Source organism: Schistocerca piceifrons, chromosome 8 (genome assembly GCF_021461385.2).
Source record: "Schistocerca piceifrons isolate TAMUIC-IGC-003096 chromosome 8, iqSchPice1.1, whole genome shotgun sequence".
Taxonomy (NCBI): domain Eukaryota; kingdom Metazoa; phylum Arthropoda; class Insecta; order Orthoptera; family Acrididae; genus Schistocerca; species Schistocerca piceifrons.
In genome coordinates, this window is record NC_060145.1 from 419509964 (window position 1) to 419525367 (window position 15404).

The 15404-nt window shown below is 45.0% G+C and overlaps 1 protein-coding gene across 1 annotated transcript in view; it reads right to left on the minus strand.

Moving 5' to 3' along the window:
* Positions 1-577: 577 nt before the first annotated feature.
* Positions 578-15404, minus strand: part of LOC124711795 (fatty acid-binding protein 2-like) — a 31308-nt gene continuing 16481 nt past the window's right edge. Inside the window, exon 3 of the mRNA XM_047242016.1 lies at positions 578-783. Coding sequence (XP_047097972.1) covers positions 733-783 — 51 coding nt within the window. The 3' untranslated portion in view covers positions 578-732. The remainder of the gene's footprint in view (positions 784-15404) is intronic.

Genomic DNA, 15404 nt, shown 5'->3' on the forward strand with positions numbered 1-15404 from the left:
ATCTCAGTAATATAATGGTATATAAAATTAGGGGGCCATTTAGTAATTTCTTAAAACATTGCGGATATAATTTCGACACCACAGCAAAATAATGTGCAGAATAAGGTTTATAAGATTTGAAGAATGGATCTGATTTTTGAAATACGACATACAGATAAATAGTGACACCTTTCAAATATATCTAACGATAAACATGGACAAGATATATTCATCTGTGTATGGATGATGAGGAAGAGATTGCTTTTGCTTTAAATATTGTTTATATCACATATCTTCCTTCTTATCACTAAAACTATTTAAGCTACTGGAAATATGTGTTCCTCAAAAGACTTCATCTTTCTTGGTATATCTGATAATTTGTTTAGTAATTCATTGATCTGGTTATATTGATCAACTACATCTATAAGGTACTTTATTTTTTCTCAGAATTCATCACTTCTCAGATTTTTAGGAATGTGTACTATGTGTTTCAGTTATATGTAAGGTACATTATAAGAGATAAATATTGCAATTAATTAGGAACAAATGCCTCTATGTCTTGAATCTGAGAAGACCGCAAAGTAATGAAATACAATAATTCAATTGGCTGGCATTTTATTAAAATTGTTTTACAATAAGTTATGGTAGGTAACTTCTAAAACTGTCATTTTGAACTGTGCTGAATAGCTGCATCAACGATCGCACTGAATGTGGAGGTGAAGTATCACCACAATGGATCTTCTGATTACCAACTCATTTAGCCTTGAACGTCTTCTTTGCCACGACATCACCAAGAGTAATCGTCTGTAATCAAAAAAAGGTAACATTCTCAGGCTGTAAAAATGTGATCAATGGATTATTGCCACCATACACTTTACGTAAGAATCAACAGACTGCGGTTCAGAAGAAAAGTTAAGTATAAAATTAAATACAGAGTAATCATGAGGAATAAGTGAAGTGTCAAATTTTACAGAGAATATTCAATAGATTTCACTATTATACCATCAAAATCGCTTCCACATTTGTTCATTTTGTAATTTTGTGTTTCCATATAAACGGTGTGAACTAATACGTGGGAGACCTCTGGAGAATGGTTAGAGGATTTCATGATATACATATGGTAATTTTTTTTTACTTTCTTAGATACAGACCTTTTTTTGTCATTAGATGTTTGCTTCGATTCTGTCTTTTTGTTTTAAAGTTACCATCTTTGTTCTAAAGGTGCATAATATTTCTAGATTATGATTGTTTTCGCAGTAGTTAAGTCAAAGTCCTCTTATCTTTATCTTAGTTGTCATTGTACTAGTAAATAAACACATCCGTTTAGTATTGAGAACGCTGTCAGTAGTGGCTGCATACCCTACAGTTCTTATAGGACTATAGTGTGTTCTGAATATACTTCCCCCAATAGGCATCGAATTTCCGAGAGGGCCGCCACCGAACAAACAGCTGGAGAGCGACATGGTTTGCCGGAGTTTCAGTCATGGGCGAGATTTCTGCTCGACCGTATTCTTGTTGGACTAGTGTGCACTGCACGCGCAGCGCGGGGTAGCTGTGCGTTCTTAGGCGCCTTGCCACGGTTCGCGCGGCTCCCGCCGTCGGAGGTCCGAGTCGAACCTCGGGTATAGGTGTGTGTGTTATCCTTTGCGTAAGTTAGTTTAAGTTAGATTAAGTAGTGTGTAAGGCTATGGACCTCAGCAGTTTGGTCCCATAGGAACCGACCACGAATTTCCAATTTCCAGTCAGAGCGTGCAGACATGCACCTAACGTATGGACTTACAAAGTGCAATGCGTCTGCAGCCTGACGTTTGTATTCTGAAAGATTTCATGAAAACATTAACCGAACAATAAGATATTTCAAAGAGTACATGAACGTCTTGTGCAGACAGTCTCTCCTGAGAATGAATCATTTCATTGTGGAAGACCAAACAATGTTAGAACACCTGGTTTTGAGGATCAAGTTCTTCAGCATGTTGAGGACAATAATGGCAGCAGTGGCAGGAAAATAGCAGAAACTGAAAATGTGAGTCGTCTGGCAGTGTGTAAAATATTAGGAGAGCAACTCCTCTATCCATACCACATCCTGAGAGTGCAACGTTTTACTGAAACGGATGTTCCGTCCATAAAAGCTTCTTCTACTATTTTATTAGGGATGTATGTCGAGGACCAACAATTTCTGTCTATGACACTATTCACTGGCGAAGCAATATTTAGCAGCAAGGGAGCAGAATAATTTCACAAAATTTATATATGATCACACAAGAAACCTTTTGCAGTTCTGGAAACAAACATCAGCAACAGTTTAGTATTAATGGATAGGCTGGCATACTTGGAAACAGATTAATTAGACCTTTCATTTTCTGTGGAATATGTATTAGAACATCATACAATGAAATTTATATGGAGCATTTAGTGTTTTTCTGGGAGACGTTCCACTACTCTTACGTGTTTCATGCACTACACGGCAGTAGCTCATTTGCTCTGCAAGCGATGACCGCTTCAAATAAGCTTTCACTAAATAAATGGATAAGTAGTGAGGCAGCAACACCTTGATTTGCTCGATCTCTTGATCTCAATCCATTGGATTTTTATTTTTTGGGGCATTTAAAGGACATAGTGCATTAGAGATCTATTGCGAGTATTGATATTCTTGGCCAGCGTGTTCAAGAAGCATTTCAACAGATACATCAGACAACTGGAATACTGGGTAGAGTAAGACAGTCCATGATGCGGCGCTTAGAAACTTGTGCTAGACTTAATGGCAGACATTTTGAGCATTTCATTTAACCACCAGAAGAGAACGTTTGGAATGAAAAATTAGCTGTAGGATCAAGCTGCAAATGTGAAAACAGAAAGACAGAAACGAAGCAAACATGTGACAATAAAAAGTGTCTCCAACTAACGAAAGTAAAGAATTGACCTTATGTACATACAGACCTCTTTTTTTTTAAATTAGCAGTAGTCTATACATTCGCCAGAGGTTTCAGACACATTATTCACCACCGACTGTATGTTAATAAGAAAAAATTCTCACCAGCTGATGAATTTAGTAAGCAAAACGGAACAGCTAGTGTCACAATTTTCAACAAATGTACGGAAAAAGTAAACGGAAAGACACGCGAGGGAAGTGGACAATCTTTCCATAGGTGAAGCTTTCACGTATTTCAGCTACGTTGTAAGTTTTTATGCTCACAGATATCCATTTCTGGTCCCTGTGATTTGTTATAAACAACTGCAGCTACAAACGGATTATCAACTGGTAGTTTTTCACGCCCAATGTCAATCTGAATAGAATCATTTTTGGTATTAGGTTCTTCATTGTAATATACTAAACCATTTAGATCACCGACGTTTGATCTTTCAGAGACCGTCTCCTGGACAAATAAATACTAGATTCTGACGATGGCCTTTCCTATACTCCTTTTTATTTCGGTATCAGATAACTACCCGCGTCATTTAAACTGCTACACCAGAAGATGACGTGCTACAGACGCGAAATTTAACCAACAGTAAGAAGATGCTGTGATATGCAGATGATTAGCTTTTCAGAGCATTCACACAAGGTTGGCGCCGGTGGCGACACCTACAACGTAATGACATGAGGAAAGTTTCCATACACAAACAGCAGTTGACCCGCGTTGCCTGGTGAAACGTTGTTGTGATGCCTCCTGTAAGGAGGAGAAATGCGTACCATCACGTTTCCGACTTTAAAGGTCGGATTGTAGCCTATCGCGATTGCGGTTTATCGTATCGCGACATTGCTGCTCGCGTAGGTCGAGATCCAATGACTGTTAGCAGAATATGGAATCGGTGGGTTCAGGAGGGTAATACGGAACGCCGTGCTGGATCCCAACGGCCTCGTTATCACTAGCAGTCGAGATGACAGGCATCTCATCCGCATGGCTGTAACGGATCGTGCAGCCACGTCTCGATCCCTGAGTCAATAGATGAGGACGTTTGCAAGACAACAACCATCTGCACGAAAAGTTCGACGACGTTTGCAGCAGCATGGACTATCAGCTCGGAGACCATCGCTGCGGTTACCCTTGACGCTGCGTCACAGACAGGAGCGCGTGCGATGGTGTACTCAACGACGAACCTGGGTGCACGAATGGCAAAACGTCATTTTTTCGGATGAATCCAGATTCTGTTTACAGCATCATGGTGGTCGCATCCATGTCTGATGACATCGTGGTGAACGCACATTGGAAGCGTGTATTCGTCATCACCATACTGGCATATCAGCTGGCGTGATGGTATGGGGTGCCATTGGTTACACGTCTCTGTCACCTCTTGTTCGCATTGACGGCACTTTGGGCAGTGGTCGTTACATTTCAGATGTGTTACGACCCGTGGCTCTACCCTTCATTCGATCCCTGCGAAACCCTACATTTCTGCAGGATAATGTACGACCGTATGCTGCAGTTCCTGTACGGGCCTTTCTGAATACAGAAAAATATTCAACTGCTGCCCTGGCCAGCACATTCTCCAGATCTCTTACCAATTGAAAACGTGTGGTCAATTGTGGCTGAGCAACTGGCTCGTCACAATACGCCAGTCGCTACTCTTACTGAACTGTGGTATCGTGTTGAAGCTGCATGGGCAGCTGTACCTGTACACGCCATCGAAGCTCTGACTCAATGCTCAGGCTATCAAGGCCGTTACTACGGCCAGAGGTGGTTGTTCTGGGCACTGATTTCTCAGGATCTATGCACCCAAACTGCGTGAAAATGTAATCACATGTCAGGTCTAGTATGATATATTTGTCCAATGAATACCCGTTTATCATCTGCATTTCTTCTTGGTGTAGCAATTATAATGGCCAGTAGTGTATTTGGGGGGGGGGGGGGGGAGTGGGTGGTTGTGCGGCAGGCTTTTGTCTGTGCTACTCTTGTAAGTGAATGATTGCTTATTGAAAAAGGCAGGTATCACCAAGAGGCAGCGTTTTCCTGCACACAGACGTCGATGCTGCATAGCAGGTCTCTTGTGACCACAGGTTTACATTATCAACACTGACACCTCGAGCTCAAAATGATTAGCGACGCTGACAGCCTCCAACATGAAGCAAAAGAGCTCTGAACTACATTCCGTGCAAATAGGTATAGCAAGAAGAACATACTACAAGCTGTGGAAGCCCACGAAAGAGTCTGTACGTTCTCTTCACACTGTAGACATTTATGAACGTCAATCTGGATGCGACAGTGTACGTCTGAGAGACCGATTACCACTTTCGTATTGAACATGATTGCTATATGCAACTGAGGCAACATCACAAATCAACTACATGTTACGAGGATTCCACCGTTTTGAAGGGTATTTATTCTTAAAGGTTTTACGTTTAATGGAACCCTGCAGATAGCAAAAGTTCGCTGCATTAAGCAATGCTGCAGAACAAGACGGCAGCAAGTAGGATGATGATTCTCACGGAGGCAGAGGTAGCGACTGGACCGCGTAGCACGGTGGTGAATCGCGAGAGTGGGGAGAGGAACGCGCCTCTTGAAAACAGTTGTTACTCGGCAGTAAATAAGAAAAGGAATCGCTACTGTTTTAGTGCGAAATGCCGATTTACATTATTAATGACTAAAGTCAGTCTTTGGTACAACTAGGAGAAGCCTATGGGTCATTACAGCTTCAGTAGAGTAATAACGCTGTGCAGTAAACCAGTAAATTCAGCTTACCAAAGACATGCGAGGGCTATATATTTGCGATGTAAGCAAGAAATTTTGGCTGTGTGGCAATCTCGCCATCCATAGATTAGATGTAATCATAGCCTGTTCACATGTGATAGATGTGATAGTCAGCTTTGCCATGCTCTAGCATTTTATTAACTTTTTGAGAGGAATCGTTTTATGATATTGAACTGTTACTATTAAACGGTGTTGCAAATAAACGCGTAATAGCATCCAAGGGCTTATTTCGTTCATTTGATTACGTACTGAATAGACAAGTTCTCCTTTCCATCATTCAAAACTTATCAAAACCTATTTTGCTGTGGATTGTGTTCTTGCACGTGTATCGTTGGGTGTACGAACTTCAGCATGAAAGATCCTTAAGGGTTATGTGAAGAAGAAAAGAATATTTGTAAATTTTAACGACATTCTGATTCCTGTTTTACTGAAAAGATGTGATGACCTCCATTAATTTGAATCTAGCTCTTACTCATTCATCTATTTATTTGTGTGAAAGGTAATGTATTGTCCAGAAAATTACTTGTCCATCTAACAAGGAAACCTCCCCATCGCACCCCCCTCAGATTTAGTTATAAGTCGGCACAGTGGATAGGCCTTGAAACACTGAACTCAGATCAATCGAGAAAACAGGAAGAAGTTGTGTGGAACTATGAAAAAAATAAGCAAAATATACAAACTGAGTAGTCCATGCGTAGCATATGCAACATCAAGGAAGACGTGAGGAGCGCAGTGGTCCCGTGGTTAGCGTGAGCAGCTGCGGAACAAAATGTCCTTGGTTCAAGTCTTCCATCGGGCGAAAAGTTTAATTCTTTATTTTTCGCAAAGTTATGATCTGTCCGTTCGTTCATTGACGTCTCTGTTCACTGAAATAAGTTTAGTGTCTGTGTTTTGCGACCGCACCGCAAAACCCTGCGATTAGTAGACGAAAGGACGGGCCTCTCCAATGGGAACCGAAAACATTTAATCGCAAGGTCTTACGATTCCTCCACAGGAAAACTCGTCTGATATATTCTATAAGACACTGGTGACGGCATGTGCGTCACATGACGGGAATATGTTGTCGACCCACCTAACCTGTACACTTGGTGAATGGGTAAAAAGATTCTTCTACCTTGCCCGATTTAGGTTTTCTTGTGGATGTGATAATCACTCCCAAAAAATGATGAAAACATAAGAGTTTGTCACATAAACTGCAACAAATAACTGCAACAGTTTCACAGTCACACAGTTTTCACTGTGCTCTGTCAAAACATTTGTTTTTAACGTTTTCAAATTTTTCCGTGTGTAGACCGTCAAATCCTGCATATGTCCAAGCAAATCGTTGTCGACCCACCTAACTTGGACACTTGGCGAATGGGTAATAAGATTCTTCTACCTTGCCCGATTTTGGTTTTCTTGTGGATGTGATAATCACGCCCAAAAAGTGATGAAAACATAAGAGTTTGTCACATAAACTGCAACAAATGAATGCAACAGTTTCACAGTCACACAGTTTTCACTGTGCTCTGTCAAAACATATGTTTTTAACGTTTTCAAATTTTTCCGTGTGTAGACCGCCAAATCCTGCATATGTCCAAGCAAATCTGAACATGTCCTGGAATTTTGGAGAGCGAAGATGATTATGTGTAAGTGCCTGAACTTTCATAATTGTCTGAAAGTAAAAAATTAAAATTTTCACTTGAGGGAAGACTTGAACCAAGGACCTTTCGTTCCGCAACTGCTCACACTAACCACGGGACCACTTTTTTTACTTTTTTTCTTTTTTCCTTTTTTTGTTTTTTATTTTATTTTTTTACCACTCGGCCACCTTTTTTTTACGCTCTATCCATTTTTTTAAATAAAGAAAGAAAATTACCTCTTCCACTTCAGGCGTTGGCCCCTATCACCCATACTACCCCCAAAAACCTATCTAGTCTAAAAACAAAAACAAAACTAGTACCACCGCCACTTTCATCCTAAAGCTAACTAGGACGGCCGTTCGCCACCACTTCAGGTTCCGCCAACGAACAAAAATTAAATATGCCTCTGAACTTTGTATAAAAAAATAAAATAAAAGGAGAAAGTAAGGGGTATAATACTTTATTATATTTTATTTGTTGTTCATTATGTTCTTATTTTGTTCTTGTGTATTTATTTAGATTCGAACGCAGGTCTCCTGCCCACTTTTTTAAATCTTTTATATATATATATATATATATATATATATATATATATATATATATATATATATATATATATATATATATATCAATGTACGAACAGTCATAGTTAATCAAGCCTGGAAAACTAAAACAGAATGAAGACGCCATAGAAGATATGAAACAAAAAAAACATGAAAAGAAAGCTACCACGTCGTAGTGAGGCTTCCCAGCGACTGCGCCCACTGATAAAGATTGTTCAATATATGCTCGTTTGCAGTTCGTTCTGACCCCATCTGCCACTGCCTGGAACATTCCAGCTGCACGGTGGGCTGTGAAAGGCACTCCATAGGTAGTTTGCGAAGCACTGTCGATATCTGGTATGCCCGGAAATAGCATGATGTCTTTCTTGCAAATAGAGCCAGAAGTCAAGGAAATTCTTGTGTCCGTCACGACAGAGGTAATGGACTGCATGTCCACGTATCCAGGTGACAGAGTTGGTTCGAGTCTTGGGGTAAAATGTCACATCCGGAAACAATAACGTGCGTGCAGATATATGCTCCGGCCTAACTCGTAAGAGATAAGCCAGCATCTGCCGCACTAGGTGCCAAACCGGTTCCGCGTCTCCACAGCTGAGGCGGTGCTCGTCAGAATCTACTGTATTACAACCCACATAATTGGGAGATTCTGCCATGTGAATATTGTAGAGACGTTCTTGCGTCACGAGCTTCCCATTAACGACTACGTACCATTGAGAAACAATATCGGAATCAAGCATGGCATCGTGTACAGTCTTCCACACCACGCGCCACCGTACGTCAGGATATTGTAGTTCGACCACATTTAGGGGGCGGCGTTGCAGCATGTCATGATATAAACGTCGAGTTGTGGCCATTTGTGGTGTCGTGAGCGCGACACTGCAATAACTTTGTTCTAAATAGAAACGTCCGATATAAAAGAGGGGCGCTGGGATGTCCTGTAGTGGCACCGGCGCTCTTAGTGAAGCAGGTCGTAGCGCCGTCAGAAGCAGACTCGTGAGGCTCGTAGGACAACGGCGCAGCAAACATAAATGTGAGCTAACATAGAGGGCAATGGCCCTATCATGGACGACAACTAGACCGAGACCACCTTTTTCCTTGGGGAGGGTAAGAGATACGTAACTGATCTTCAGTAACATACCAGCGGTGACGAAATATCGCAGCGCTGCCATAATGCTACGAGCCAAGGGCTTCTGAATGGGTAGCGTTTGGGCGACATGCGGTATGCGGGACACAAGGTATACATTGGCATAATACGCCCGCTGAACGATGTTGAGGGATCGCAAGCGCTGATTTGCAATTCCGGCCCTAATTTGGTTAAGAAGGCGTCGATAATTGAGCGTCGTCGCGCGTCGCATGTCGTTCATGAAATCTAAGCCCAAGCAGCGTACAGTATCACTGAAGCGTAAGGGGGCAATGTGTTCCTGCGGTAGCCCAATCCCGATGCTCAAGGCGACGGACTTGTCAACGTTGATTTGGCTACCAGAAGCTGTACCGTAGGTTGCAATCCAGTCCAAAACCGCGGCCATGTCGTCAGCTCCACGTATGACGATCATCAAATCATCCGCATATGCGGTGCAACGATAGATGGAGCCGCCGAACTGTATACCAGTGAGCCTGTCTCAGAGACCACACAACAAAGGTTCTAAGACCTATGCAAATAACAATGTCGATAATGGACATCCCTGTCGTACTGATCGGCGGATCGGCATGGGTGCTGTCAGTCTTCCATTAACAAGAACTCGAGAAGTTGCACCATGTAGTAGGCGTGTCAACACTGTGATAAAGGGGTCGGGGTATTCCATGCGCCGTAGAACGGCCGTGAGGGAAGTGTGGCCCACACGGTCAAAAGCCTGGCGAAAGTCGATGGACGCGAGGGCTGCCGGCAAACGTCTCACCCGTGCAAGGGAGATGAGATCTCTGTAACGACATAACGCAGTTCTGATGTTGTTGGGTCCCCCCAATGACGTCTGATCGCCGGACAAGACGTGCAATAGTGTGCCGCGAATACGTTCTGATAGCAGCCTCGAAAAGATCTTGAAGTCGCTGTTCAATAACGTTAAGGGACGATAGTCGCGGACATGATTCCGTCCCTTCGGCTTATTGATGGGGACAATCAGACCTTCCAAGAATGGTGCAGGCAATGTTATACCCGGAGACATCAATTCCTGGCAAATTTCAATCAAACACGGTAGCAACAGTTGTTTAAAGGCTCGATAGAACTCTAATGGTAACCCATTGATTCCTGGTGATTTATGGGGAGCACCTTTACCAATGGCGTCGAGCACTTCCTCTTCTGTCACTTCTCCCAGTAAAGTCGGTACCATGTCTGGTGGAACTGTACCGTGGACATGTGCTGAAACGGTGTCTACCGTCGCCATATCAGGGAGCACTGCTGAATAAAGTTGAGCGTAATGCCCATAGAAGGCTTCTGCTATATCTGCTGGTTCTACCACATGTCGACCGTCGTCGGTTATCGTGTCGGTTACCAGTGCCCTACGGCGCCTCCTGCGTTCTATGAGCACGTGGTGCATAGATGGCCTTTCTGATTGTATCATGTCTGGAGCACGCGACCGCATAACAGCGCCTTGTAAATGATGGCGTGCTAAGGAGACGAGCTGCGCTTTCGCGCGATCGACTGTGATCTGCCTGTCAGGTGAGGGCTCCATAGCAAGACATTCCCGTACGACGGCGTAATAAAAGTTTTCCGTGCTCCTCCTCCACGCCGCTGCTTCCCGGCCGTAAGCCATGAAGGTGAGTCTAAGAGCAGGCTTCGCACATTCAATCAACCAACTGAGGGTCGATCGGTAACGACCACGACGCCGTAAGGACACGTTCCACGACTCTTCGACAGCACCTTTACATGCCGACTCGTCCAGATGGGCGACGTTCAGTTTCCAGGGGGGCCTACTGCGCCACACACGTGCAGGTTGGAGGGCAATGGTGCAAATATAGGCTGTGTGGTCGGCGAATGCAGTTGGCCAGAGCTCTGCTCCTCTCGTCGCCTTCGAAAGGGTGCTTGTGACGTAAATCCTGTCCAACTGACTTGATGAATGGCTTGTATAATGGGTGTAACCAGGAGCTGGGCCATGGATGTGGCGCCACGTGTCAATCAGGTGGAGGTCACGCACTAGCATTTCCAATTCCGCACACGGGACGTGATGTGGCTGCTGATCAGATGGAGATAATGTACAGTTAAAATCTCCTCCGATCACCATATCGTCTATGCGGCCCATAAATAGACGCGTAATATCTTCCGAAAAAAAGCGGGCCCGATCTCTCCGTCTCCCTGATCCTGAAGGGGCATATACACTGATGAGTCGTACACCGTTGACAGTTACTGCCATGGCTCTTGCACTCGGTAAGTACAGTACGTCCGTAGCCGCCAAACCGTCCCGTAGCAGAACAGCCACACCACAATCGGTAGAAGAGGCGTGGGAGATGTGGGCGGTATATCCGTAGAAGTCAGGGAAACTAGCGACACATACTTCCTGTAAGAGGGCCACGTCGATGTTCGCCGCATCAAGCATGCGTTGTAGCATTGTCAGTTTGTGTGGTGCCCTTATCGCGTTGATATTGATTGTGGCAAGGCGAAAGGTGTGCTGCCTAGCCTCTTCACCTAGGGTAGACGCCATGGCAATAAAAGCTAACCGCAAGAGATGCCGGACCCACCAAACCCGTTACAAATTATGAGTCATTCACGCTAGGAGTGGCATCCCCAATGCCGCCCCCTCCCCTGTCACCCGTGCCCTCTTCAGGAAGTTCCTCAACATCGTCCGACCACAGTGGGTGCAACACGATGCTGTGTAGCTGATCGGCACCTAAATCTCTCTCACGTACGTCGTCTTTGGTAGAGGTAGACGGAGCGCCATCCATCGACGCGACCTGCCGCGTTTGTGGTGCAAGACGTAGTAGGGCACTCGTAGTATGGGCAAGTGAACCGTCTACACCACTTAGATCCTCAGCAGGCGCAGCATCCATGCCGTCTGATGAGATGTCACCTTCTTGACCGGCCGTGTGTAGGAGGCAATCGTCTGTAGGGGTCCGCCGACGTCGCTTGCGTCGTCGAGGCGAACGTTGCTCTCGAACGTGGACATCCGTATCCGAATGTGGGAGGCAATCCAGCGTCGTATCACCTTCCGCTAGGAAAGCCGCGGTCGGGACAATGTTCGCGTCCACGTCCATCGCGTTCTGAATGTTATGTTGCGTCTGGAGTCCGTGGGACTGTTGCTGCTGTTGTTGCTGTGGAGGGGGCGACATATGGGTTGGCACCGAGGGTCCTTCCTCTTCCTCCCTTGGTACTTCTGGCGTCGATGGATGTGTCTGATCGCCCGTTTCGTCCTCAACTATGGTGCGCATCGTCGTCTGAGCGTACGTGAGGGGCAGGATTGTCGTCCCCGTCGGGGAAACGGAGTCTCCCACTGGTATCTGCGTAATTCTACGTTGTAAGCAGCTCGATCGAACATGGACTTCCTGCCCACATCCGGAACAGGTACGCGGTTGACCGTCGTACATGATGATTGCACGACAGCCACCGATGTTCAAACAGGACGGCACATGTCTCTTGAGCTCAAGTTTTATTTGGCGCACACCATTGTAGACCTTATACGTCGAGAAAGTTTGCCACTTTTCTGCAACGTGGCTGATAACATTGCCATGTGGTCGAAAGGCGTCCTTGACAACTTCCTCTGGGACCTAGAAGGGGAGCTCAAAAACCCTTACAGTCCTTCGGCCCATGCCTGCATGATCCACCGTCACTGCACCGATATGCCAGTCAGAATGTTTGATTCGGAGAGAGTTCGAGTATTTAGAAACCACTGTCGCGCAGACCTCTGCACTGGTGATTTTAACATAAACCACGCTCGCCGTTATACAAAAATGTATTCCGACGACAGTCGCCGGATCTAAACGTAGATCGTCGCGTATGAACTGTTCTATTTCATAGGCTCGAGGACGCGCGTGATCTGGCTGGAAAGTAATTTTGATTGTATCGTGGCGCAATGTGTGTGCCATAGTCGCACTGAACTAGGAACAAATACAACTCGCGCCGCGAGAAGGTAAACACAAGCAAGCGCTCACGGTCGCGCACGGCGGGGCGCAGCGGACGTCCTCGCCCCACCGCAGCCGAAAGCAGACGAACCACTGGGCTCCTGTGCTCACGTTGTCCTTGATGTTGCATATCCTACGCATTGATTACTCAGTTTGTATATTTTGCTTATTTTTTTCATAGTTCCACACAACTTCTTCCTGTTTTCTCGATTGATCTGTGTTCAGTGTTTCAAGGCCTGTCCACTGTGCCAACTTATAACTAAATCTGAGGGGGGTGCGATGGGGAGGTTCCCTTGTAAGTAGATACAAATTACAACCATTTTTGACATACATATTTACATTTCACGGCCTGTGAAAAGTAGTGGGTACAATATTTCACGGTATGAATAACTGCTATCCACATTCACCCTTTGGTACTTCAGTTTCACAGTTAAGCCTTTCTCTACCCATGTTTATTAACAGTCGGTACCCACGTTCGCATCCCTGTGGACCTCTGGGAGCTCCAGTTATTTGAGTCACCTCGTCCTTGGCCCATTCAATTTTAAGTGGAAGCATTCAGTCATTTCGGCATTGCTAAATCATTATTGTTGATTGCAGTGTGCTACCGCGTGACGTCACTGTAACTGTCGCCCCGATATTTACTTTTTATTGAGTGCCAATAAGTAGCACTTAGTTCAGTTTTTCATCCATGTTTATGAAGAGGCTTTTACTTAATACCGAACTTTGTGTCTAGATAAAAAAAAAAAAAAAAGCCGAAACACTCAATTACGTGGGAAAGGGAGAAATCATATGACTGGATAAAGAGTGATGCACAAGAAAAACTTAATGCGATGTTCAGTATCTGCAGGGATGATTCATATTTTAAAACTATATCACTAATTAAATAAATTAATAACAGATGACAAATATTTCTTGTGAAGAAATATTTCCAGCAAGTGGCAGTACACGCTTATAAAGAAAGTGAATAAGTCAACAAATAAGTTAAATAATTTTCTTATACGCTTTCTGTTCACGTCACCTCAGTATCTACTCAAAGAGAATTGTAGGTGATGGCTGCAAACCAGTGAGATGAATACACAGAGCTACAATAAATTGTAAAAAAAGTAATTGCTCGTGTGTTTAAACAAAAATTAATAATGTAGCATGGTTCATTAGCATTTTGAAACAATCCAAAAATACATATTTAATTGCACATATAAGAAAAAGTTTTATACAGGTAAATACACAAATTTGGAAAAATTCTTCATTCTTTTAATAACACTTTTTATTCACCTTTTCTTAAGATGAGACAAGTTATTAGTCTGTAAGAAACTTGAAAGACGTATTCATGTTTCGTGTGTAACAAAAATGGCTGAATACGTATGTAACTGAAATCGCTCAAACCCAGAGATTGAGTGAAATCATTTACGGACGCTGCAACTAAGACTACCCCAAAATACACTCCTGGAAATGGAAAAAAGAACACATTGACACCGGTGTGTCAGACCCACCATACTTGCTCCGGACACTGCGAGAGGGCTGTACAAGCAATGATCACACGCACGGCACAGCGGACACACCAGGAACCGCGGTGTTGGCCGTCGAATGGCGCTAGCTGCGCAGCATTTGTGCACCGCCGCCGTCAGTGTCAGCCAGTTTGCCGTGGCATACGGAGCTCCATCGCAGTCTTTAACACTGGTAGCATGTCGCGACAGCGTGGACGTGAACCGTATGTGCAGTTGACGGACTTTGAGCGAGGGCGTATAGTGGGCATGCGGGAGGCCGGGTGGACGTACCGCCGAATTGCTCAACACGTGGGGCGTGAGGTCTCCACAGTACATCGATGTTGTCGCCAGTGGTTGGCGGAAGGTGCACGTGCCCGTCGACCTGGGACCGGACCACAGCGACGCACGGATGCACGCCAAGACCGTAGGATCCTACGCAGTGCCGTAGGGGACCGCACCGCCACTTCCCAGCAAATTAGGGACACTGTTGCTCCTGGGGTATCGGCGAGGACCATTCGCAACCGTCTCCATGAAGCTGGGCTACGGTCCCGCACACCGTTAGGCCGTCTTCCGCTCACGCCCCAACATCGTGCAGCCCGCCTCCAGTGGTGTCGCGACAGGCGTGAATGGAGGGACGAATGGAGACGTGTCGTCTTCAGCGATGAGAGTAGCTTCTGCCTTGGTGCCAATGATGGTCGTATGCGTGTTTGGCGCCGTGCAGGTGAGCGCCACAATCAGGACTGCATACGACCGAGGCACACAGGGCCAACACCCGGCATCATGGTGTGGGGAGCGATCTCCTACACTGGCCGTACACCACTGGTGATCGTCGAGGGGACACTGAATAGTGCACGGTACATCCAAACCGTCATCGAACCCATCGTTCTACCATTCCTAGACCGGCAAGGGAACTTGCTGTTCCAACAGGACAATGCACGTCCGCATGTATCCCGTGCCACCCAACGTGCTCTAGAAGGTGTAAGTCAACTACCCTGGCCAGCAAGATCTCCGGATCTGTCCCCCATT